General features: G+C 59.4%; 1 protein-coding gene across 4 annotated transcripts in view; it reads left to right on the top strand.

Annotated features, from left to right (window-relative positions):
• The window catches only part of LOC118007337 (peroxidasin homolog), a 74,269-nt gene extending 57,115 nt beyond the window's left edge, over positions 1 to 17,154 (top strand). For all 4 annotated transcript variants that reach the window (XM_035000361.1, XM_035000360.1, XM_035000363.1 and 1 more), the window contains 7 exons: positions 1,879 to 3,382; positions 7,007 to 7,141; positions 7,784 to 7,992; positions 11,597 to 11,717; positions 11,820 to 11,952; positions 14,334 to 14,447; positions 15,133 to 17,154. In XM_035000361.1, coding sequence (XP_034856252.1) covers positions 1,879 to 3,382; positions 7,007 to 7,141; positions 7,784 to 7,992; positions 11,597 to 11,717; positions 11,820 to 11,952; positions 14,334 to 14,447; positions 15,133 to 15,252 — 2,336 coding nt within the window. In that variant the 3' untranslated portion in view covers positions 15,253 to 17,154. The remainder of the gene's footprint in view (positions 1 to 1,878; positions 3,383 to 7,006; positions 7,142 to 7,783; positions 7,993 to 11,596; positions 11,718 to 11,819; positions 11,953 to 14,333; positions 14,448 to 15,132) is intronic.
• Positions 17,155 to 22,980: the final 5,826 nt, after the last annotated feature.

Here is a 22,980-nt window from a genome sequence, read left to right as displayed (position 1 = left end):
GGGAGGTCCGGGGTGGCAGGCGTCCGCGGGGTGGCCCAGGGAGGTCCAGGGTGGCAGGCGTCCGTGGGGTGGCCCAGGCGGGTCCGGGGTGGCAGGCATCCATGGGGTGGCCCAGGGAGGTCTGGGGTGGCAGGTGTGGCCCAGGGGCCCCGGGGTGGCAGGCATCCGTGGGGTGGCCCAGGGAGGTCCGGGGTGGCAGGTGTCTGCGGGGTGGCCCAGGCGGGCCCGGGGTGGCAGGCGTCCGTGGGGTGGCCCAGGAGAGAGGAAAGTGTTGGCACCAGGGTGGCCGGTGAGAGGTTTGGATTCCAGGTGCCTTGAAGGCAGAGGTGACATAGTCACTTGTGGCCTGTATGTGGAGGGATCAGGTGATGGGGTCTCAGCCCCAGGGGCCGGAAGGCCAGAGGTGACACTTAGTGATGTGGGGAAGCTGGTGGAGGACCAGGTTAGGGCCTGGGGAGGGGCTGTCTCACTTCCAGAAGCTCCAGACGTGCACAGGAGACATTGGTCTCCAGGGGCACCTGGGTCCTGGATCCACAAACCCCAGTGTCCTAACTCACCCCAGAAGAAAACGTTTGAGCCTCCGCAAACAGTCCTCCTGGCATCTCTCGGGTCATGAAATAGTTTTCTTCCTCATTCTCAGGTTCACATTTCAGTATTTTCACTGGTAGTTACTTGTTTGCATTCAGAGGTAGTTTTCTTTTTTTTTTTTTTTTAAAGATTTTTCTTTATTTATTTATTAGCGAGCGAGAGAGAAACAGCATGAGAAGGGAGAGGGTCAGAGGGAGAAGCAGGCTCCCCGCCGAGCAGGGAGCCCGATTCGGGACTTGATCCCGGGACTCCGGGATCATGACCTGAGCCGAAGGCAGTCGCTTAACCAACTGAGCCACCCAGGTGCCCTTGGAGATAGTTTTCATTTCTAAAGCAAAGCGCAGTGGACAAGGATGGTCAAAAATGGTCAGGGCAGTTCGCAGAATTCCTGGTGAATAGCTCATAATCCAGAACTTACGTATGCACTGCAGTGATCGGCCCTCCCGGTTTTGTAGGAAGGCGTGGTTTGGCAGCATTTTATCAGCGATGCTTTAGAAGGCTCCGTCTCTCAAAGCACAGCAAGCACGTCTGAGCTCACAGGCGGCCTTTCGTGTCCAGCCTGGCGCCGCAACCCCTGGAGAGAGGGACAGTGCGGAACCGGGCTTGTCCACGAGCCCCCGACTCCTGGGGCTTCTGAGACTTCCTGAGTTAACAGAACAGAGCCAGACATCCCCGTGTCCGGGAGGTGCTTGCTGACAGAGTTTTCAGGTCTAATTGAGCCCAAACACCCTGGCGGCGCATCTTCTCATGCAGCGCGCCAGCTCCCATTTCTGATTGGGACACCTCCCCGCCTCCAGCTCCGTGGGGGGTTGTTCAGACGCCGCCCCCACAAACTGCAACTGGTTCGGTTCCTTTAAATGTAGGCAGAGTCCATCTTGATCTGCTCTGAGCAGATACTTTGGAAATAAGTAGTGGTGAGCAGGTGCCCAGCACTGCGGGCTGGCATGTGGGCGCGGGGGTGCGTGTGTGAGCCCGTGTGCCCCCGCGTGCCCCTGCGTGTGAGCAGGGGTGCGTGTGCGAACCTTTGTGCCCCTGCGTGTGGGCAGGGCTCTTCGGGCAGCCCCCACAGTCAGCCCTGTTGCAGGTCAGGTCCTTCCCGGCTGTTCCTGCCAAGACCCCTTGCCCTTGCTGAGTGGACCCCCTGTTGTCCCCCCGCCCGTCACACACAGGTCCCCTCTCCTGGGTCCCCAGCCCAGGAGGCAGGGGTGGGGAGGACTTCAGGGGCTGGGCCGTGTCCCCGGGTGCTGTCCGCCGTCCGGGGAGTAAGCTGCGTCCCCCTCTCCCCTGCAGGTTACCACTACAACGACCTCGTGTCTCCCCAGTACCTGAGCCTCATCGCCAACCTGTCGGGATGCACGGCGCACCGGCGTGTGAACAACTGCTCGGACATGTGCTTCCACCAGAAGTACCGCACTCACGACGGCACGTGTAACAACCTGCAGCGCCCCATGTGGGGGGCCTCGCTGACCGCCTTCGAGCGCTTGCTGAAAGCCGTGTACGAGAACGGCTTCAACACGCCCCGGGGCATCAACCCCGGCCGGCTGTACCACGGGCACGCGCTGCCCATGCCCCGGCTGGTGTCCACCTCCCTCATCGGGACGGAGGCCATCACGCCCGACGCGCAGTTCACCCACATGCTGATGCAGTGGGGCCAGTTCCTGGACCACGACCTGGACTCCACGGTGGTGGCCCTGAGCCAGGCCCGCTTCTCCGACGGCCAGCACTGCAGCTCCGTGTGCAGCAGTGACCCCCCGTGCTTCTCGGTGGCCGTGCCCCCCAATGACCCGCGTGTGCGCAGCGGGGCGCGCTGCATGTTCTTCGTGCGCTCCAGCCCCGTGTGCGGCAGTGGCATGACGTCCCTCCTCATGAACTCCGTGTACCCGCGGGAGCAGATCAACCAGCTCACCTCCTACATCGACGCCTCCAACGTGTACGGGAGCACGGAACACGAGGCGCGCGCCATCCGGGACCTGGCCAGCCACCGGGGGCTTCTGCGGCAGGGCATCGTGCAGCGGTCGGGGAAGCCGCTGCTGCCCTTCGCCGCCGGGCCGCCCACGGAGTGCATGCGGGACGAGAACGAGAGCCCCATCCCCTGCTTCCTGGCCGGGGACCACCGCGCCAACGAGCATCTGGGCCTGACGAGCATGCACACGCTCTGGTTCCGTGAGCACAACCGCGTGGCCGCGGAGCTGCTCGGCCTGAACCCACACTGGGACGGCGACACCATCTACCACGAGGCGAGGAAGATCGTGGGCGCACAGATGCAGCACATCACCTACCAGCACTGGCTGCCCAAGGTGCTGGGCGAGGTGGGCATGAAGGCGCTGGGCGAGTACCGCGGCTACGACCCGGGCGTCAACGCCGGCATCGTCAACGCCTTCGCCACGGCAGCCTTCCGCTTTGGCCACACGCTGATCAACCCCATGCTGCACCGGCTGGACGAGAACTTCGAGCCCATCGTGCAGGGACACATCCCCCTGCACAAAGCCTTCTTCTCTCCCTTCCGCATCGTGAGCGAGGGCGGCATCGACCCGCTGCTCAGGGGCCTGTTCGGTGTGGCGGGGAAGATGCGCATGCCCTCGCAGCTGCTGAACACGGAGCTCACGGAGCGGCTCTTCTCCATGGCCCACACGGTGGCCCTGGACCTGGCCGCCATCAACATCCAGCGCGGCCGGGACCACGGCATCCCGCCCTACCACGAATACCGGGTCTACTGCAACCTGTCGTCCGCCCACACCTTCGAGGACCTGAAAAACGAGATCAAGAACCCCGAGATCCGGGAGAAACTGAGACGGTGAGTTGAAGCAAACCGTTTGGCGTCCTCCGTCTGTGAGGGTCAGGCGTGCCGAGAACGGTGGCCCCAAGTGTGCCTGGCTGCTGTTCTTTGTATTTCCGTGTGTGTTTGTGCAGCTGCGCTGTCAGGAGAGGAGCCCCGGAGGGTGGACCTGCAGAGGGGCCACCTGAGGAGGCCGTGCTGGGGCAGGAGGCCGTGGCCGTAGCCCCGTGGGCGTCCAGTGTGCCTGTCCGGCGGGGGGGCCCAGCTGGGAAATGTTGGGCTCTGTGGGAGCCCCTGCGCTCCTGTCAGGCAGAGGGCACCAGGGCTCGCCCAACACAGCGGGGCCGGAGTTGCCGACCTCTCGGAGCCTGGGAACCCCCTCAGGCGATCGTGCGGGCTCCGCTGAGCAGGTGCCGGGGGCCGCGGTGGTGGGACCGCGAGGGTGTGCCAGGCCCTTGGAGACCACAGGAGCAGAGAGAGAGGCCTTGGTCCGGGAGGATGGGGGCAGCCGTCTACACCAGCCCTTCCGTGGCCTCCATGGTCAACCTGCAGTTCTCTGCACGCTCAGCCCCGGCCTTTCTCTGCGGTCAGTGCTGCCCTTGGCGTGCTGACTGTTAGCACGTTCATCATACCAGTTTCTTTAATGGAATCAGCCGCTCAGTAGTTTCTCTGTCGTGATCCCTCACCATCCCGGGACTTGTGAATTCAGTCCGCAGGTCACTGGGTATTTCGGTTGTATTCATTCGCATTTGAAAGAATCGTTTTAAGAGGGAAATCTTCTGAGGACTAGCTGTGTTGTTCTGTGGACTCTCCAGTTCACGGTGGAGTGAGTTACGCATTCTTGCTTGACTTCCTCAACACTGGATGGAAGGGTTCTCTGGTCAGCCTCCGAAGTGTCCTCCACAGAAGGGGGGACTCTCCCGGCGTGATGTAAGTTGTGCAGAAGAGCGCGTGCGAGCTCCGCGTGTCCCTGCGCTCGTGCAAACACGGCCCCCAGCTCGCCCGGTACCGGACCACACTCAACCGTGTGGCTTGATGACGATTTACCTGAACGCTCTGTATTTCCCCTGTGCTTAAATCACCTCCTCTGCTCTCGTCCGCATCACACAGATAACCGTCCCCGTATTTGTCTCCCGGGCCAGACTCACGTCCAACAGCCCAGAGGGGCCAGTGCTCCCGTATAACGTTGTCGGCGGGTGGAGGGACGTACCTGTGTGTGCTGCAGACCCCGTGAAAGACATTCCACCTCATTCACCAAACACCCAGTCGCGCACTCGCTTTCCTCTTGGTCAGCCGGCCAAGCGGGCAAGGGGACCTGCAGTCGGAGGCCCGGAGGCTCTGGAAACTTCAGGAACTTCCTTAGGGCCCGAGGGAGGGAGGGGCAGGGCCTGGCCGGAATGGGGCGCTCCCCTGCAGGCTGAGTCCCCCGTCCCCTGTCAAAGCGTCAGCAGTGGGGTCGTGGGAGCTGTGCTGGTGGAGGTGGGGCTCCCGGGGAACCACACCACGCAGCTGTTCTTTCCATGCACGGGCCTGCCGGGGGCTGGAGTCCAAGGGAGCGCCCAGCCTCCCTTCCCGAAGGACCAGCGCTGCCGCCGTTGCGCCCCCTGTGTCCTGTGCGGGCCGTGAGGCGCGGGGCCCCTTAGCCGGGCGCGCCGAGAAGACCCCCCGGGCTTGGAGTCCCAGTTGAAGGCAAGCTGCCGCATGCGTCTGGGAGGGCTGCTTGGGGTCTTCGGCAGCGTGCGGTCCTCTCCTCTCCCGCGCTGGCGTTCCTGTGGAATCGCAAGAATTCGATGAACGCGTTTGTTCCGGAGCATTTAAACGTTGCTATCTTAGGCGCGTGTACGAGTTCCGCTAACAAACAGCTTCTCTGCAGCACACGTGTTTTCAATAAATACTCGAATCCCAGCGTTACAGTTGTTCTTTTAAAAGTCTGCCTTTAGTTATGTGAAGTTTGTTCATTTGTATTTATGAAAAGAAACTCAAAAGACGTATACATTGTACTGTCAAGTGTGACTATTTCTGAATAGAAAAGCGGTGAGTTTAATTTTCTTCCTATATTAACTTGGTTTTTCTAAACTTATAATAAATGTGCACGCGTGTGTTTTATACATGCATATATAAACAGTACAGAGAGTTTTTCAAATATAATGTATGAGAAGAATGAAACCGGACCATTTCCTTACACCACCCACAAAAATAGACTCAAAATGGATAAAAGCCCTAAATGTGAGACAGGAATCTGTCCAAATCCTAAAGGAGAACACAGGCAGCAACCTCTTCGACCTCAGCCGCAGCAACTTCTTCCTAAAAACATCGCCAAAGGCAAGGGAAGCAAGGGCAAAAATGAACTACTGGGACTTCATCAAGATAAAAAGCTTTACACATATTTGCAAATGACATATCAGATAAAGGGCTGGTATCCAAAATCTGTAAAGAACTTCTTAAACTCAACACCCAGAGAACAAATGATCCAATCAAGAAATGGGCAGAAGATGTGAACAGACATTTTTCCAAAGAAGACATCCAAATGGCCAACAGACACATGAAAAAGTGCTCAACATCGCTCAGTATCAGGGAAATCCAAATCAAAACCTCAATGAGATACCACCTCACACCAGTCAGAATGCCTAAAATTAACAAGTCAGGAAACGACAGATGTTGGCGGGGATGCGGAGAAAGGGGAACCCTCCTACACTGTTGGTGGGAATGCAAGCTGGTGCAGCCACTCTGGAACACAGTATGGAGGTTCCTCAAAAAGTTGAAAATAGAGGGGCGCCTGGGTGGCTCAGTTGGTTAAGCGACTGCCTTCGGCTCAGGTCATGGTCCTGGAGTCCCGGGATCGAGTCCCGCATCGGGCTCCCTGCTCGGCGGGGAGTCTGCTTCTCCCTCTGACCCTCCCCCCTCTCATGTGCTCTCTCTCATTCTCTCTCTCTCAAATAAATAAATAAAATCTTTAAAAAAAAAAAAAGTTGGAAATAGAGCTACCATATGATCCCGCAATTGCACTACTGGGTATTTACCCCAAAGATACAAAAGTAGGGATCCGAAGGGGTACGTGCACCCCGATGTTTATAGCAGCAATGTCCACAATAGCCAAACTGTGGAAAGAGCCAAGATGTCCATCGACAGATGACTGGATAAAGAAGATGTGGTATATATATATACAATGGAATATTATGCAGCCATCAAAAGGAATGAGACCTTGCCATTTGCAATGACATGGATGGAACTGGAGGGTGTTATGCTGAGCGAAATAACTCAATCAGAGAAAGACAATTATCATATGACCTCACTGATATGAGGAATTCTTAATCTCAGGAAACAAACTGAGGGTTGCTGGAGTGGTGGGGGGTGGGAGGGATGGGGTGGCTGAGTGATGGACATTAGGGAGGGTATGTGCTATGGCGAGCACTGTGAATTGTGTAAGACTGTTGAATCACAGACCTGTATCCCTGAAACAAATAATATATGTTAATAAAATGTATTGTATAGATGCTTAAACAAAAGTGAATTTTCTTTGCTAACAGAAGGTCTGAAAGGTGCTAAATAATAATAAAAAGTGAGGGCTTTTTTCATATTTGTTTTATCTACTACCTACCGCTTTCTTAGGCAAATTTAAGGTTTCACTTGTTTGTTTTGCAGGTTGTATGGGTCTCCACTCAACATTGACTTATTCCCTGCCCTCATGGTGGAAGACTTGGTCCCCGGCAGCCGACTGGGGCCCACCCTGATGTGCCTGCTGAGCACGCAGTTCAAGCGCTTGAGAGATGGGGACAGGTAAACGCAGGTGCCGCGGGGACAGGTGACGGCAGGAGCCACCTCTGCTCTTGAATGCACATTTCTGGGGACTCGGGGAGATGAGCCGTTGGTGGAGGTCTGTGTCCAGGTGAAAAATGAAGGAGTATCTTTACCTCTCACTGTGTTTGTGATCAAGTCCCTGGTGTGGGGACTTCCTTCCCACCGCAGCCCGAGAATTACATGACCCTGTTCTCGGGTGCTTTTGTGTCCTTCCACTTAGGACACTTCTGTTTCTGGGAACAGACAATCCACAGGGTTCAGCCACTGTAGGAGTTTGGAGGCATTTAAACTTCGGGCAAGACTGCAACGTTTCAGGTTTAACGTGGCGTCATCAGTGTAGTTAACATAGGGAAGGCCCCCTGTGCGTCCGCCCGGGCTGTGCGCCACGCCCTGGTTTCTAACAGAGGCCTCTGCTGGCTTCTCAGGGCAGCTGACCCTCTGCCGATTTTAGTCCAGGTTTTTTGTTTTGTTTCTTGAGTAGGAAGCTGAGCCGTGTCTGAGTCCCTCCGTGAGTGAGACCCAGTTGACACCGGTGATGTCCGTCCTGTCGGCAGAACTGGTTGGGGAATGTTTGGATTCACCTCCCTGTGTCTGCTCTTCTCTCGTCCTGGGGAAGCACAGGTTATGGTATGAAAACCCGGGGGTGTTCTCCCCGGCGCAGCTGACCCAGATCAAGCAGACGTCCCTGGCCAGAATCCTGTGTGACAACGCGGACAACATCACGCGTGTGCAGAGGGACGTGTTCCGTGTGGCGGAGTTCCCCCACGGGTACGGCAGCTGTGACGAAGTCCCCAGGGTGGACCTGCGCGTGTGGCAGGACTGCTGTGAAGGTGCGCGTCCCGGGGCCCTGCCGCGCGTCCCGGGGGCCCTGCCGCGCGTGCCGGGGTGCGTCGTCCCGTCTCCGGGGGTGGCCACGCGGGGACTCAGCAGAGCCTGGGCTGTGATCGTGAGAAGCTGGTCCTTACACGGTGCTGTTCGCTGAGAGAACTCAGTGCCGAGTGCCGCACACAGGAGGCAGGAATAAGCGTAATCAGTCAGCCTTCTGCTTTTTCCTTAAAACCTAACCTGTGTCTAATATGAGTACTTATGTGTTGGATGGGCGTCGCGTGTTGGTACCCGCGGATGACACACGACGCAGACTATCCAGGAAGCGTAGCACGCACCGGACTCAGTACGCTGCGTGTTCCAAAGTCCTGTGATTGCACACGTCTCCGGAGCGTGTTGTCGAGGGTCTCGAGGTGGGCCTGCCATCCGTGTGGAGGCCTGGGGACGCGTGGAGGGCTGGAGGGTCCCCGCCGCCTGGGGCCACCGTTCTCACCCTGAGGCTCCCTTGGATTCACAAATCTTGCTGTGGCTCACGTGATTTTCATTTCCTATTTTGAACGTAACTTTGGGTTTAGCTGGTTCAAACTGCAATCACAGACCCGGGGAGGATGAAGCTGGGGCGGGTTTGCAGCCCTCTTCTGTGGCCAGGAGACTAGAGCTGTCCTTCTTCTGCCTCCTTTCCCGGAGGAAACGGTTCAGGTTGGGCTCTCGTGCTCCCTGGTAATTGCTTTTAATCGGCTGTCATGTCCGTGAGCATTGGAATCGGGGTTGGTCGGTTAGCGCTGTTCTTCCTCTGCGTGTGTCTGCATGAGGGTGGTTGTGCTGATCTGGTCCTGTGTCCGCCTCCGCCTGGCTGTCCTCTCTACGTGAATGTGTGGGGCGTGTATACGAGCAGGTGCTGAGCACGCGTGTGCAGCACATGCCACGTGTGATATTATAAGAGGATTTGCACGAAGATTAGAGTTCAGTTTACTGCACACCCCACATCCCAAAACATTTACATTCCCACTATTACATCTAAGGGAAACTTGTTTTGGGTTGTTTTTTTTTTAAGCTTTTTTTTTAAGAAATATCCTTGTTGGTTTGTCCAGCTCAACTTGCGTTTCCATGGGTGGGGCAGAGAGTGGTCCTCCCACCTTCAGGAAACTGCTCTTTGAAAGCCCCTGGGAAAGGCCGGTTCTTCTCGGATACAAAACTTCACGTCCTGATGGCTCCACCAGGCCCCCCTCGCTGCTTAGATGGGGGCTGAACTGGGTTTTCTGTTGTTTTCGCTCTGAAAAGCCAGAGTCCCGGGAGAGAAGGCGACTCCGAGCCAGGTGTCACCGGGGCCCTCTCCCATCTGTGCACCTGCTGAGGCTTTCTGACTCGCCTTCCCCTGGACGCGTTTCCTCCAGGTGCTGAGCAGGCCAGGTTCGAGGATGCTTCGGAAGCTTTGTCTTCCATCATAGGTCAAAAGCCACGTCTAAAATATGGCAGAAAGAAAAAGAATTAAGGTTTGGTGGGACCAAATGTCGGTTGCCGTTTACTTTCCATTCCACTTAAAAAAAAAAGGCAGAGCAGCTCGCTTGAGCTCACCGCAGAGTCCCGTGAGTGCTTTTGGAGACCCAAGCGGCAGGCTCGCGCACAGGAGAGCCCTGAGAAAGGACACCCGGGTGCTCGGTTACTTTTTCTTTTACCAAAGTTAGAAGTTGCCCTTTTGTGGGGATTGATGGGGCACATGCATGCACGCGCACACAAAGGCACACACAGTTTTGCAATAATTGCATCAATTTTATAACTTTTTTTTTTTAGATTTTATTTATTTATTTGAGAGAGAGAATGAGAGAGAGAGAGAGAGCCTGAGGGGGGGAGGGTCAGAGGGAGAAGCAGGCTCCCCGACGAGCAGGGAGCCCGATGCGGGACTCGATCCCGGGACTCCAGGATCATGACCTGAGCCGAAGGCAGTCGCTCAACCAACTGAGCCACCCAGGCGCCCCCAATTTTAAAATACTACAGAGAATTCCTGTACTACGTCAGATTCATCAGTTCTCGAAGTTTTGTCCTGTGTTACTGTTCTCTCTCTCCCCATTTACGGGTGTCTGTGTACGAGCACATGTGTGCACACATGTGTATGTGCACGTGTGCATATGTGCGTCCGTGTGTGCATGGATGTGTGTGTTTGTAAAGGAGTACACCCCGTTTTTTCCTAAACTAGCCGAGGAAGGCGCAGACTGCTCTCCTCCTGAGGAAAGTGCGTGTATGGGCAAACCTGGGGAGGTGAGTGCGGACACACGCTGTACTTCCCATGGGGGCATCGCATGCCGCGCCCCTTGGCCCGCACTTTCCGCAGCACGTGCTGGGCCCGCTTCCTCTGGACCCGCTGTGGACTCTGCGGCCAGCTTTTCTCAGGTTAGACCCAGGTGTGCCTCGGCCTCGGGCATGCTGGCGCTCCGTGGGCAGGCTGCGTTCTCCGGGGCAGCCTCGGGAGGCGCGCGATCGGCTCCTCACTGGTGACCCGGACCCGGGTTATCCGGCTGGAACGTGGATTCGCATTTGCCCAACGGGGGCGGCTGTGAGAGTGGGCGTGTTTCTGGGTGTGGAAGGCACAGGCCGTTCGTCTTCGAACTGAGCTCCTCCTGCAACCCCGAGGGGCACGTGGCTGTGAGCCGTGAACCCCGCCGGGGTGGTGAGCGCTTCAGTGTTGGGGGTCCTCCCACACCGCGTGACCACGGGGCCTCCTGGGTCCGGTGCGTTTACACGGGGAGCCTGCCTCAGGGTTGGAATTCCGGGCGATGGGTCCAGGTTCGAGTGGGAAGCTGAATGCTGCTTAGCTGCTGGAGTAACTCGCAGAACGCTGGGAGGAGTTGCCTGTGGATTCTGTGCTGTGCGTGGACGTGGGCTTTAGGTCCCTGCCTTTGCTCTCCGGTGGCGGTCACGGGCCCGCCAGACTGGGAGAGACGAGGGGGAGCAGGGGGAGGAGACCAGCCTGTTCCTCCTGTACTTTCTCTTCCCGGGGATTTCCGCTGTTGCTCTGCACACTCCAGCGTTTGGGAAGGGCCAGGTGTTGCGTTTGCCACGTTCCCGGCCAGGCATGTCCTGGGCAGATGGGGCACGGAGTGAAACGGGGTGTTTGTGGGATGGGATGGGCAGGAGGAGCAGGGCCTGGAGGGGGGACGAGGGAGCAGGGGTGTGTGGACGGTGCCCCCGGGTGCGTGGACGGTGCCCCCGGGTGCGTGGATGGTGGCCCCCGGGTGCGTGGACGGTGCTCCCGGATGCGTGGACGGTGCTCCTGGGTGCACAGCGCCTTGGCCGCAGAGGAAGGTGATGCCTTGGCCTAAGTCCTCCCCAGGGGTGGCGGGAAGCCAGCTCGCGGTTGAGAGGACGGGGGCTGTGGCGCGAATATGGAGGAGGAGGCTGTCCTGGCTGTTGGCAGGGAGTCTGGGTGGCTTTGGGGGCTCCCAGGCCAGGAAGATGTGGTCGGCAGCCGTCTTGCCCATGGAGGGAGGAGGCCCGCCACGAGGCCCCGGCTTGCACCATAGACGTGCTGTGAAGGCTCAGTGACGTTTCTCAGGATGTGCTTGCCATCCCCTGAACTAGAGCCAACGTTTAACACCCGTATGCTCGTTTCAGACTGCAGGACCAGGGGACAGTTCAACGCGTTTTCGCACCACTTCCGAGGCAGGCGGTCTCTGGGGTTCAGCTACCAGGAGGACGAGCCCACCGGGGAAGCAGGCCCCGGGGGGACCCCGAGGTACAGCCGGCTCCGGGGCAGGGTGTGGGGTGCTGGCGGGGGCGCCTGTGGCCACGTGTGACATGCTGAGGTGTGTTGGCGGCTTCTCCCTGCCCCGTGCAGCATCGGGAAACACAGAAAGCATCCGGGCAATGCCACGGCCCCCTCCCGTGAGCGCCCTCAAGTACCGGGGACGAATGACTTCAAGGACTTTGTTCTGGAGATGCAGAAGACCATCACAGACCTCAGAGAGCAGGTAACTGTCCTTGCACATTCCGTCCCGATTCACAGGCGGCGTTCTTGCTCCCAAGACCCTGCACTTGTGAAATCTGCGCCAGCTCCCCGATCCGGAGCCTCCTGTCTGGCTCTTCTCTTGTGGCCTGTCCCCGGCCCGGCCACATGGGGCTGCCCTCGGTTTCCCGGTGGCTGGGGAGCTCTCCCTGTGGGCTGCCCTCGGGTGCCACTGGGGAGGGCGTGGGGTCCCTGGAGCGGCCACAGAGATCCTAGGTCGGGAGGGGGCCATGAAGGAGAATTCAGACCTTAGGTCCTGTTCCAAAGCCACTTCTTTAGGAATGTCGGTCTAATCCTTGTCCCCAGGGAGGGGTCAGCAGGCATTTTGTGGTCAGGTCCCCCTGGATGTGGGGAAGGGCACCCACCAAGGGTCTCCACACTGGGCTCTTCTCCGAGGACCTGTAGGGTTTTGCAGAAAATGACTGATCTGCCTTCCCCCACCCGGGAGCTTCCTCCTGTCCTCTTCTCTGCGTCCGGTCCTCAGTGAGCTCTATGTGTACACGAGTGGAGACTGAGGTCCCAGGTTAAAAGTCCGTGTGCAGATCAGACGGTCCTATTGGCAGAAATGTCTGATGCTGTGCAAACCTGTGGAGATGGGCCTGTGAGTGGTGCTCTGGTAGCAGGATCCCATTGCTACGTGTGGGGTCCTCAGTCCTCAGGTGTGGAGGACGTGGGGTCGTCTCTCCCAGCCACGTGTGCGTGCTCTCAAGGCTGGATGTGCAGCTTAGCGTGAGCTGCGACCTCGCCTGACAGCCTCCAGGTGTGTGACAGAGACTGGACACAGGGTGGGGGGGACGCCTGGCACCGGTCAGAAGGCAGGGCTTGTGGCATCAGGAGAGAAGCCCCTCGACCGTTGCCCACAGCCAGAGAGACACAGCCAGGTAGTGACAGGCACAGGGCATCCTGGGGGCTCCGCCCGGGGCTGGTGGGTGCTGAGTCCTAGAGATGGTCACTCTGGGCAGGCAGGCTGGGCCAGTGACCACGGAGAATGCAGGGGGGAGAGGTGGCACTGTGCGGATGGGTCAGTGTGAGCAGAGTCAGGAGGGGGTACACAGCTGGCTGCCCCAAGCCCACCAGCCCCCCCGCACCCCCCGGCGCCCACCAGCACCTTGACTCCGTCTGTGGCTTCTTCCAGCCGCAGGACAGAATAACCCCGGTGTGCGTCCCCTTCCCTCTGCGCACCCCCACATTTCAGGGCAGGGCTGCTCGATGGGCAGGGCGCCAGGTCTTGGGAAGAGGCGGGTGGGAAGTTCGCGGGCGTCTCTCTTACTCTGCGTGGCCAGGCCTGGTTCACACAGGGCTCCTTCTACCCCCGTCGTCTCCCAGGCGCTGGGCGAGGTTTGTCCTTGCTTCTTCCGGCTTTATGCCACAGTTCGGTCAGCGATCACCGAGGAGAGCCCCCCAGCGTCCCCAGCAGCCCACCCCGGCCCATGCTGCTGCTCCCGCGGCCTCAGGGACCCTCCTTGCCTTCAGGACTTGGAAGACAGCTCTGGGGTCTGGGGACGTCAAGATCATGATGCTAGCAAGGGCCTGAGTGCAGGAGGCGGCCGCCCTCCAGAGCCGCACCTGACCTGCAGACCTGGGCGCCTATGCCCTGGGCGAGCTCAGGTCGCCCGGCTGCAGGCCGCGCAGATGCAGAGTGTGCGAGGCCAGGTGACCTGACCACGAAGACCGCGTGGTCTTGTGCAGCTTGGAGGCCGTGCGGTGAACGGCATGCCGTCACACGGAGTAGATGGAGGACGTTTAACGGCCAGGAGCGCAGGAGGTCTGCGTGTCGAATCCGTTCTTGGCGCTCCGTCCTTTATCAGAGCGGACGCCCCCGCTGCTGACGCGTCCTTAGGCGGTCGCACCCGGTTGTGTCCGTTCTCCTCTGTGGGGTCAGGAGATTCAGTGCCTGTGACGGAAACCCCACTCAAGGACCGATAGATGAGCTGGGAGTTTTGCGGGGCTGCTGGACCCTCCACGGGGCAGAGACAAGCACGTCTGGCCACCGTCCGCGTCGGCCCCCAGCAGCAGGGATGGAGGAGGGGTGCCGCCCGCGGCTGGGGCTGGTGGCCTGTCAGGGCTGTCCGCGTCCGGGAGTCTACCTGCAGGATGTTCTTGTCTGGGTGGTTCACGGTCGCGTGGGAGCCTCTCGTCCGATCCCCCTCGGGCTTCTGTTCTTTCCCTGGAGCTGCCGTAGGCTGCAGTCTGTGCCCCGTGACACGGGGCTGTCGCCGAGGTCTCGGAACCTGAAGTGTCCCTGCTGAGCCGGGGGCGTCCTCGTCCCAGGCGGAGGCACGGGTGGGCTTCCAGAGCTGAGACCTTCACCTCCAGTGAGCAGTGCACATTTTTGCTCTGCTGCAGATAAAGAGACTGGAGTCGCGACTCAGCACGGTGGACTGCACAGATGCCGATGGGGAGCCTCACACCAACGGCGCCAAGTGGAAGCGAGATGCGTGCTCCATCTGCGAGTGCCGAGTGAGTGTGGGGCTCTGCCGTGGGGGCTGGGGGGACCAGCTGCACTCCGAGGCGGGTGCCCCCACTCGGCGGAAGTCAGGGGCTCTTTCCCCAGAGCTCTGTTCAGGGTGGGTCTGCACACCACGGCCCCAGGCAGCCTCAGGGTGTTTGCACCAGCTGGGAGGGTGGGCCTGCCAGGTGGTTCTCGGTCTCCAGAGAAAGTGGACGGAGGTGCTGTGGGGACCGCGGTGGCCCCCGTGTCCAGGCCGGAGCTTCAGGAAGGGGATGTGTTTCCTGGCCCGGGGATGGGAAGGGAACTCCAGGGTCCCTGGTGGTTGTCCTGTTTGGGAATGACAGAGCAGAGTGGGGACAGCACGGTCCCCTGCAGCCTCTCCCTACTTTGTCCTCCTTCTGGTGGACATCCCGGACGTGATCCTGGGGTCCCAGGTGTGGGGCCAGGGGGCTGTGCTGAGCCTGTAGTCCTGGGCTGTCTTCAGGGTGGGTGGCCAGTCGGGGTGGGGGCGGGAACTTTCTGGAAGAAGTGCAGGGTGCCTGCAGCTGTTAATCAGCGGGAGAATCAGCCCTTGATTACAAACTGCACCAAAGAGCTCAGACCGGCATGGGGTCGGAAGGGCAGACAGGCGGGGGGTGATGCACAGGCCGCATACCCCAGGAACTGACGGGTCCTGGCGCCTCTCTCCTCCAGGACGGGCAGGTCACCTGCTTCGTGGAGGCCTGCCTGCCTGCCGATTGCCCGGCGCCCGTGAGAGCCCGTGGGGCCTGCTGCCCGGTCTGCCCAAGAGACGGCACGGGGAAGAAGCCTTAGGCTCGGCGAGGCCTTCGGGGGCCCTCCATGTCCTCGAGACTGACGGCCGGCACAGGGCGTGCGGACGGGAGGGATCCCTCTGTCTCAGTGGAGGGCAGGTGCTTAGACCAGATCATTCACAGAGGAGAAACCGCGGACACGCGTCCTAACTTCACGTTAGATTCTCAGGTTTTTATTTAATGTTTTTATTGAAATATTGGTGCTACTATTAAATTGCACAGTTAAGTCATTTAGGCTCCTAAATTCACTTCCCCGGATACCACCGTTTTCTTCTCGACCGAAAGTGAGCCCCGCTTGGTTCTGACACCTGGAGCTTGCAGACGAGCCCCCGCAGCAAGTGCGCGTCCCGGAGCCACCGGAAGGACGCATGCCACGGCGGAAAGGGGAGATCAGTGCGTGGCTGGCGGACAGACTCGTAGGAGAACTGGGCTGACGGTCTGGGCGGAGGGCACCAGCGTGTCGACCCCGAGCGACGGCCCTGCTGCCCGGTCACCCACTCACCTGCGACTTCCAGCACCTCGCCCACGAGAGTGAGATGGAGCCACGTGCAGAAATGCAGAAACAGGTTGGTTTTCACTAGGGCTTGTGTGAAGCTGCCCGCGTGGACCAAATGTGGAGCCCGTTCCTACTGAAGGCGCACGTCCATGTTGGCAGCACCCGCTGGGCTCTATTCCCGGCCAGGCACCGAGGGCTTCTCCCCACGGAGGGACTTCCTACCTTCAGGTCGTGTGAGTGCCTTAAAGAAACAAAATCGACCCCTTTACCTCATTTGTATTTTCAAATGCATGACGTTTTGCCCGTGTTTCAGGTGTCAGGAATGGTAGAAAAATCACTTCCCCTATGCAAAAGTTGTCTTAGAATTCAGAGAAAAGCAACTATCATACCTCATGGTCTCTCTCTTCTTAATCGACCGGAAACCTCCTGTTTTGTTCTGGATACGAAGTGATGTGTCCTGAGAAGCGTGTCCCTGAACATGCAAGCTCAGTTTGGCAAGCATGTGGTCGAGCGCCCACCGCGTGCGGGCGCCGAGCTGAGCACAGATGCGGGGCCCCTGCCCTGCCCGGGAGGACCCCCGAGGACACAGGTGGTCTCAGTTTGTGCTGGCAAGTCCAGGGTGGGGCGCTGTGGGGCGGCCATGACCGCGGCGGCCGGAAGGCAGGTCTCCTGGTGGTCGGGCATGTGGTGAGCAGGGTCAGAGCCCGATCTGGCCCGGCGCGGGCATCCTTCTGGAAGCAGGAGCCGCCAGGCTCTGTGACCAGGCTGCCGTGCCTGCGGGGTGGGGTGAACACTCCAGTCGTGGGAGTGTCGGCGGTAGCTGTAAACACGGCCAACTTGACTTCTTGTCCTCGGAACGTTGAATGGTAAACACAAACTGGTGTCTCGGGTGTGGGACTTCTTTGGAGATACCAGGTCGCATTTAATAACCAAATCTTAGAACTGATTTCTGTCAGCGAGAGAGTGGATAACCGTGTGCGCAGCATGATGGTTATGGAAGTTGCTCAGGTATAAGATGACCGCGCACCCCACGTTCTGAGAGTCTGGTGTCTGGGGGCGGCCGTGTGGCTTTGCTACAGAGGGTTAGAACGCATGGCTGGGACCGCGTTCTCGGCGGGAGGAGGGGTGTCTGAGACTCACGGTGAGGGTCTGTAACTGCAGCGTGAACGTCGCGGGGTCCCCGGTTTCATCTCACATGCAGTGTCTGAGCTGCAGGCAGGGCCCGGAGGGACCCGCGGCTGGGCGGGGGGTCGCGGCCACGCGAAGCGAGTGTACATATTTATTTAGTTTCTAACTCTTGCCAACAGCCAAGTGCCTTTCTGTGTTCATTGTAATCAGTTCATTACCAAAGAAACGTTTGCACTATGTAACGATGCCGTCAGTTCAAATAAATGGGCCACGTTTTCAGATGGAGAGTGGTGTTCTTCTTTCCGTCAAGCCCGTGGTCGGGGCGGCTGCCTGCTGGCCCCGCGGGGCCGACAGCAGGTAGGGAAGGAGGCAGCTCCTGGAGAGAACCGGGGTCTCCGAGAGTGGGGTCCCAGGGGCCTGTGGGAGCTGCGCTTGCCTCCGGGCGCGTTGTGCTGTGGACGAGGACGTGTCCTCGTCAGAGGGACTGTGAAGCTGCGGCAGGGAGGGGTCCAGGGACGGGAGGGTCCTCCAAGGGACCATGCCGCGGGGCCGCGGGAGACCCCTGTCCCTGCTCTGGGCTCTGGGTGCGGGTGGGAGAGAGGACGCTGCTTTAAGGAGAACTGGAAGGATTTGGGGCATCTTCAGGGGGCCTGGGGGCAGTCACTACTGTTGACAGAGTCCTCACCCAGAAGGATATTTGAAATGATAGGGAAAATTAAATGAGTTTCTCAAATTGCCAAATTGCTTCAAAATTTGGGCAGCTTTCATGAGCATGCCGAGTTTCGGGAGTGGCGGCCTCCGTTGTCTGCTTCTTTGATGGTGAGTTCTGTCAGTCTGGAGGGCGCAGCAGCGACGGATGAGCTTCCGCTCACGGGGACGTGGGGAGCTCAAAGCCATCTCTTTTCAACTACCCCAGAATTCAGCCGGCTCTTTTGGACACGTGTAGTGCTACATAGTCTGTATGACATCAAGAGATTATCCATTCCATTTAAGCTCAACTATTTCAAGGTTGCCATGAGCTGGAGCTTGGGGAGCATGTGTCCAGGGAGAGCGGCGACAAGCCTGCGTGTCGGCCGAATGTCGCTCGAAACTCTGGACCAGGTGCCGGTGGAGACCAGGCTCTGGACCCGCCTCGCCTTGCTGTCCCTCACTGGAGACAAACACCCATGCCGTGTGCTGGCCTCACCTGGGATGGCAGCCCCTGGAAGGATGGGCGGTGGGTCTGGGGTGGGTGGATGGGGGAGGAGGTCTCCCGGGTCCTGCTCTGAGCAGGCACAGTGATGGGCGTCGCCGAGACCCCTTTCCCGGGAGGAGCGGGGGGAGTGGGGTCCACAGTCGAATCCGCTGGGCTAGAGGAGCCTCGAGCCAAAAGCCGTTGCGCTGGGCGCAGGAAGGGCTCAATGCACGTGACCCCCTGCAGCTCCGCTGATGAGAGCCAGTTGGGCGCAGCCCCAGCCGGCGCCGTGCATGGAGGGGTGCAGGGAATGGGCACCATTTACCTACTTTAAGTGAAACTGACCGTGTAAAACTGGCAAAAACTGTGAAGAAGGTATAGAAACATTTCACTGCCTTTTTAAAAGCACTTCGCACCTGCTTCCTGTGTGCAGAATTATGCACCAGATGACCTAAGTACTTGTGTTTTATTTGCCAAGTAATTCACCAAAAAGATTCTCACACGTGTCCCTTGAACTTAACAAATGCATTTTAAATGCATTCCGTATTTAGAGAAAAATGTATCTGCTGTTGGTTCAAAGTTTCAGGAAGACATCTGATTTGCACATTTTGTTCTGGTTCTAGCACCTCCTGCCTTCCCGCAGCTGAGGCCCAGAGATGGGAGGTGGATCGGCAGGTCGGCGACATTGGGTGCTCGGGCGGGCGTAGGCTCATCCTGGGGTTGCAGCCGGGGGGACGTGGCCCCTGTGGCTGGGGACATTGTCCTGTGGCTGGAGAGCAGGTGGGGGAGTCTGGACGTGGTGCCAGCCCAGCCCTTGGTGCCTCCAGCAGAGGGCCTGAGCGGCGGCCCCATGGGCTTCCCAGTCCTTCCCGGTCCTCCTCCTCCAGGCTGCCCTCCAGGTGCTCTCCGACATCAGAGATAGTGACTGGCCTGGCTCTTCAGCAGTTGAGCGTTTTATGCTTGATCTTCAAATCCTGTGTTCGAGGTCATTTGTATTCAGGGAGACAAGCATCCTCCCGCCCCAAACCGCGTGGCGTTGGCAGTGGAGTAGCTGTTTGAATCTAGAAGGTTCCGGAAACTCCAGTGGTGCCTGTGTTCATGTTTGTGGGATCTGTTGAGAGTCACTCAGCTTCTACCTGCTGTCTTGGCATCCGGTTTCCTTGTGCAGAGACAGGCGTCCCCACCGGCCTCAGCTCCTGTCATAAATGTCTCTGCCTTTACGCGGTGATCGTAAAGTCACGTTTTTTCCGTTACGATTCCGTTCTGCCGGGAAGCCACGTTTTCCAGGAATAGCTTCACCTGCTGGCTTGGTGGGATTGCGGAGGGAAGGAAACACCTCACGTCCCGAGTCTGCGGTGATGACTCAGGTTTGGGACGGTTCCTCGCGGTGCCTTTTCTCTCAGAGCTTTGGGCAACGGAAAGAACCGGAATCTGATTTCCATTGTTCTTTGTCCTTTTCCAACATTGATCATCATGAGCTGCATGGAAAACGTTACTCTCAAAGTGTTACCAAAACCGAGTCCGTCTCAGACGGTTATTGAGCCTCGGTTATAAGCCCTGAATTATGGAGCCGCATGACGTCATTGTTAGATGCCTTTCAAGTTACCCACACCCTTCCAGCGTGCAACAGATTCTCGTATTGTTTTGTCTTCCGTAAGCAAAACAAATCGGGACAGACACACGGAGCCTTTGCCAAATGGCTCGTGTGCTGCGCTTCTCCAAGGAGCTCCCTGGAGAACGTCCGCGTTTGTGCTCTTTAAAAAATGCTTGCCCCAGAGGTTAACTCAGAGCGCTTGTCGTCGTCGTGCTCTGCAGGGAGCGCGCTCGGCTCGAAGACCGCGTGTGCCGTGAGCATGTGGACCACCCGGAGTGGCTCGGCGCCCCGAAACCCGGAAATGCTGGACCCCAGGGCCAGCCCCAGCCCTGACCCTGCGGCCAGTACTCCCTTCATGTCATCAAACCCAGAGAGGCGAACACCGACCCTTCATTCAAGCCTGCATTCCGCGCTCTGCCCACGTGTTGATGGGACTGTGTGTTTTCCGAACGCAGCTTGCGTGGGAAGGATGGACTTCTGGAACTTCGGGAAACTGGGTGCGTGAAGCATGACTTCTCGTGTGTGTGGACCAGCGGTGTTGACTGGACTTCTTCCCCGCGTGTCTGTGCCCGCCTCGTCGCGTGCCTCCCCCGCGAGCGCAGCGCGCCGGCGTGCTCACGCCCAAGCAGGCACAGCGTGTGAGCTGGATCTTTTTCCTGGCCACGCGAGCACAGCCTCCTTCCTGGGCCGTCCTGCTTGGAGACTGCTCCCCCGTGGTCCGTGATGTTTTCATGCAAACCGGAAAGGGCATAGACGCTGGAGCTCCATCCTTGCTTCACTTGCTGCCACAAAGTGTGGCTGGGAAGCTCACCCGCTTGACACGGAACATCTGGACACGGGAGACTGACAGGGGTACCCCATCCCGCAGGGGCCGGAAGGTGCTCCCCAGAACGAGCTTCCTTCCGTGGTCTCCAAACACCGTTCCCGAGTCTGTGTCTGCCCTGCTGGTCGTCCCTGTTCTGTGACTAGTCCTCCTGTCCCGGCACCGCCTGTCACGTTGGTCCGCAGTGGCCCGCCCCGGACAGGTCACAGGGGCAGCGCTGTGCTATGCTGCTCACCACCAGCCTCTGTGGCCTGTCTCCCGGCACGGCCCCTAGGTCCCCAGCTAGCTTACGGGTCCGTCCCACACCCTTCTTACCTTTACCGCCATGGAGTCTCGGGTACTTTGGGAATCCCTGCTGATCCTGCTCCTCCTCATTGGCAGGGGCTCCCTGACTTTTCAGGGCGAGGATCTTAACTTGTAGGCTGAGGATAACAGAATCTTTGAATTTTTGCAAGTAACTTACCTGAAGACTCGAGGTCTGGGTGAGCTTCTGCCCTGCTAGTCACTTCTGTTTGCTCGCAGGTTACACAGCCCCTTCAGGCTATAAAATGACCCAGCTGTTTGGAGTTTCTTTGAAGTGAACACAGAAAGGTCAGTGGAACAAAGATAGACGTGTGTGGGCTGCCGGACCACGGCACGCCCAGCAGAGCTGCTGCGTCTACACCGCAGGCGGCCGTCGTGCAGAGAGAGCGGGCGCCAAGCCCCTCGGGTCCGTGGCCGTGCGGCGGGTTACCTGTGAGGTTCCTGGGGAAACCCGGGCCCTCATCCTCGTGTGCTGTCAGCCGGGCTCTGCTCGGTTCGAGTGGACACAACACTGACCCCGGTCTGCTGACAGGGCCGTCAGCGCGCCCCGCCTCTGGACACCCTGCTGGCCACCTTCCGACCTCCGCTTGTCCAGCTGCTGACCGAGCGCCCGCCGGTCGCCAGCCCTGTGGGGCTGCAGATGTGAGGACGCGCTGCAGGGGTTCAGGTGGCTGTGCGTGGACAGAGGGTGGGGACAGAGGGCCAGGAATGACCGTCAGCGAGGCCTGTGTGCCCTCGACTGTGTGTGGTGTGACTTCTTCAGCTCCTCGCCCAGGACAACGGCCACACACAGCGTCAGCCGTGTGACGGACACGAGCAGGACCCGACGGGCGGTGCCCTTCGCTTCCCAGAGCCCCCTCCGAGGCAGGAGGGCAGACGCACCATTCCCGTGTCACTAATGAAGAGCCGCTCGCGGCTGCACGGCACGTCTGGTGACACCAAGCAGGGCCACAGGCCGGATCGGAGCTCGTTCCTTGGTTTCCCCACAAGCAGCCGCTGGAAGGAAACGTGCATCCCAGGTCCCTGCTGCTGGGAGGCTGTTCCTGTGGGACAGACTGCCCGGGGGGCCTGGTCCTGAGCGCCTGTGGCCACTCGAGGGGCGTGCTGCTGGCGTTCTCAGCGCCCACGCACTGAGTGTGGGTCGGGGGTATGGGGTGGGCATCCCACAGCCGGACCCCAGGTCGTGGGGGGTGGGGAGCCCGCGGCCGGACCCCAGATGGTGGGGGGGGGGGGGGTGGAGAGCCCGCGGCCGGACCCCAGGTGGCGGGTGGTGGGGAGCCCGCGGCCGGACCCCAGGCGCGTACTAGGTCTGTGCCTCTTGACAGAACACACAGAAGTATGTTCGTATGTCCGGTGTCACGTAGAAGGAGGTGCTGTTTTCCAGTATGTGGTCCATGTGGTCTAATTTTGCCTGTTTAAAGGTATTTTTAAGCAGGTTGCTTCCTCTTCTGGGTCAGTTTCCTGAGGAGACAGGCTGCAGAGCTAGGGAGGTGATTTTCGCGGCGGCCCAGCGTCCGTGCTGCCGGCCAGCGAGGCTGGACTGGCCCCGCGGTGCCCGCTCTCAGCGCCCCGCGCACGGCATCTCCCCTCGGCAGCGCGTCCCGGTCATGTACCGAAGCCACGGGAGGCCTGTCCTCGCTGTCGCCACCTCCGCGTGCCACCTCCCCGCGGCCGACGTGGGCAGACCTGGCCCGCCCACGTGCCCCTGAAGCACCGTCCTTCCACCTGACACCTCTGCGGGGTCCCCTTCACGTACGCAGCCCGCTGAGCCCGAAGCTGGGGGCAGAGGGAGCAAACGAAGCCGATGCTCATCCCTCGCCTGCCCGACGGCCGCCCCCCTTCCTGCAGGAGCCCCCGGACGGGCGCGCTGGATGTGAGGCTTCTCCGCTGGACGGTGGTAGAATTCGAGGGACTGTCGTTTTCTTCCCGAGTAAAGTCTCCAAATCAGGCCTTAGGGAGCTGGCCCAGGACTCACGCAAAGTGTGTGTGTGCCTGTTCTTCTGTCCATGTGTCTGTGTGTCTGTCCCCAGCCTGCCTTGTCTAGAGAAGTGAGTGTTGGACAAGGCACCGGCGTCGACGTGCTCGCCCAGTGCTCCCTGGCGCACAGTGGCCGGTTCTGCCTGTCCCGGCGCGCGAGGCCCCCCGCAACCCCCAGAGGAGTCCCTTGTCTTTGGAGCCTGGTCTGCGGGGACATCCTGAAGGGGCCTCCCG

The sequence above is a fragment of the Mirounga leonina genome, unplaced genomic scaffold (genome assembly GCF_011800145.1).
Source record: "Mirounga leonina isolate KUSES-001 unplaced genomic scaffold, KU_Mleo_1.0 Mir_118, whole genome shotgun sequence".
Lineage (NCBI taxonomy): Eukaryota > Metazoa > Chordata > Mammalia > Carnivora > Phocidae > Mirounga > Mirounga leonina.
This window is presented reverse-complemented; position numbering and strand designations above follow the sequence as displayed.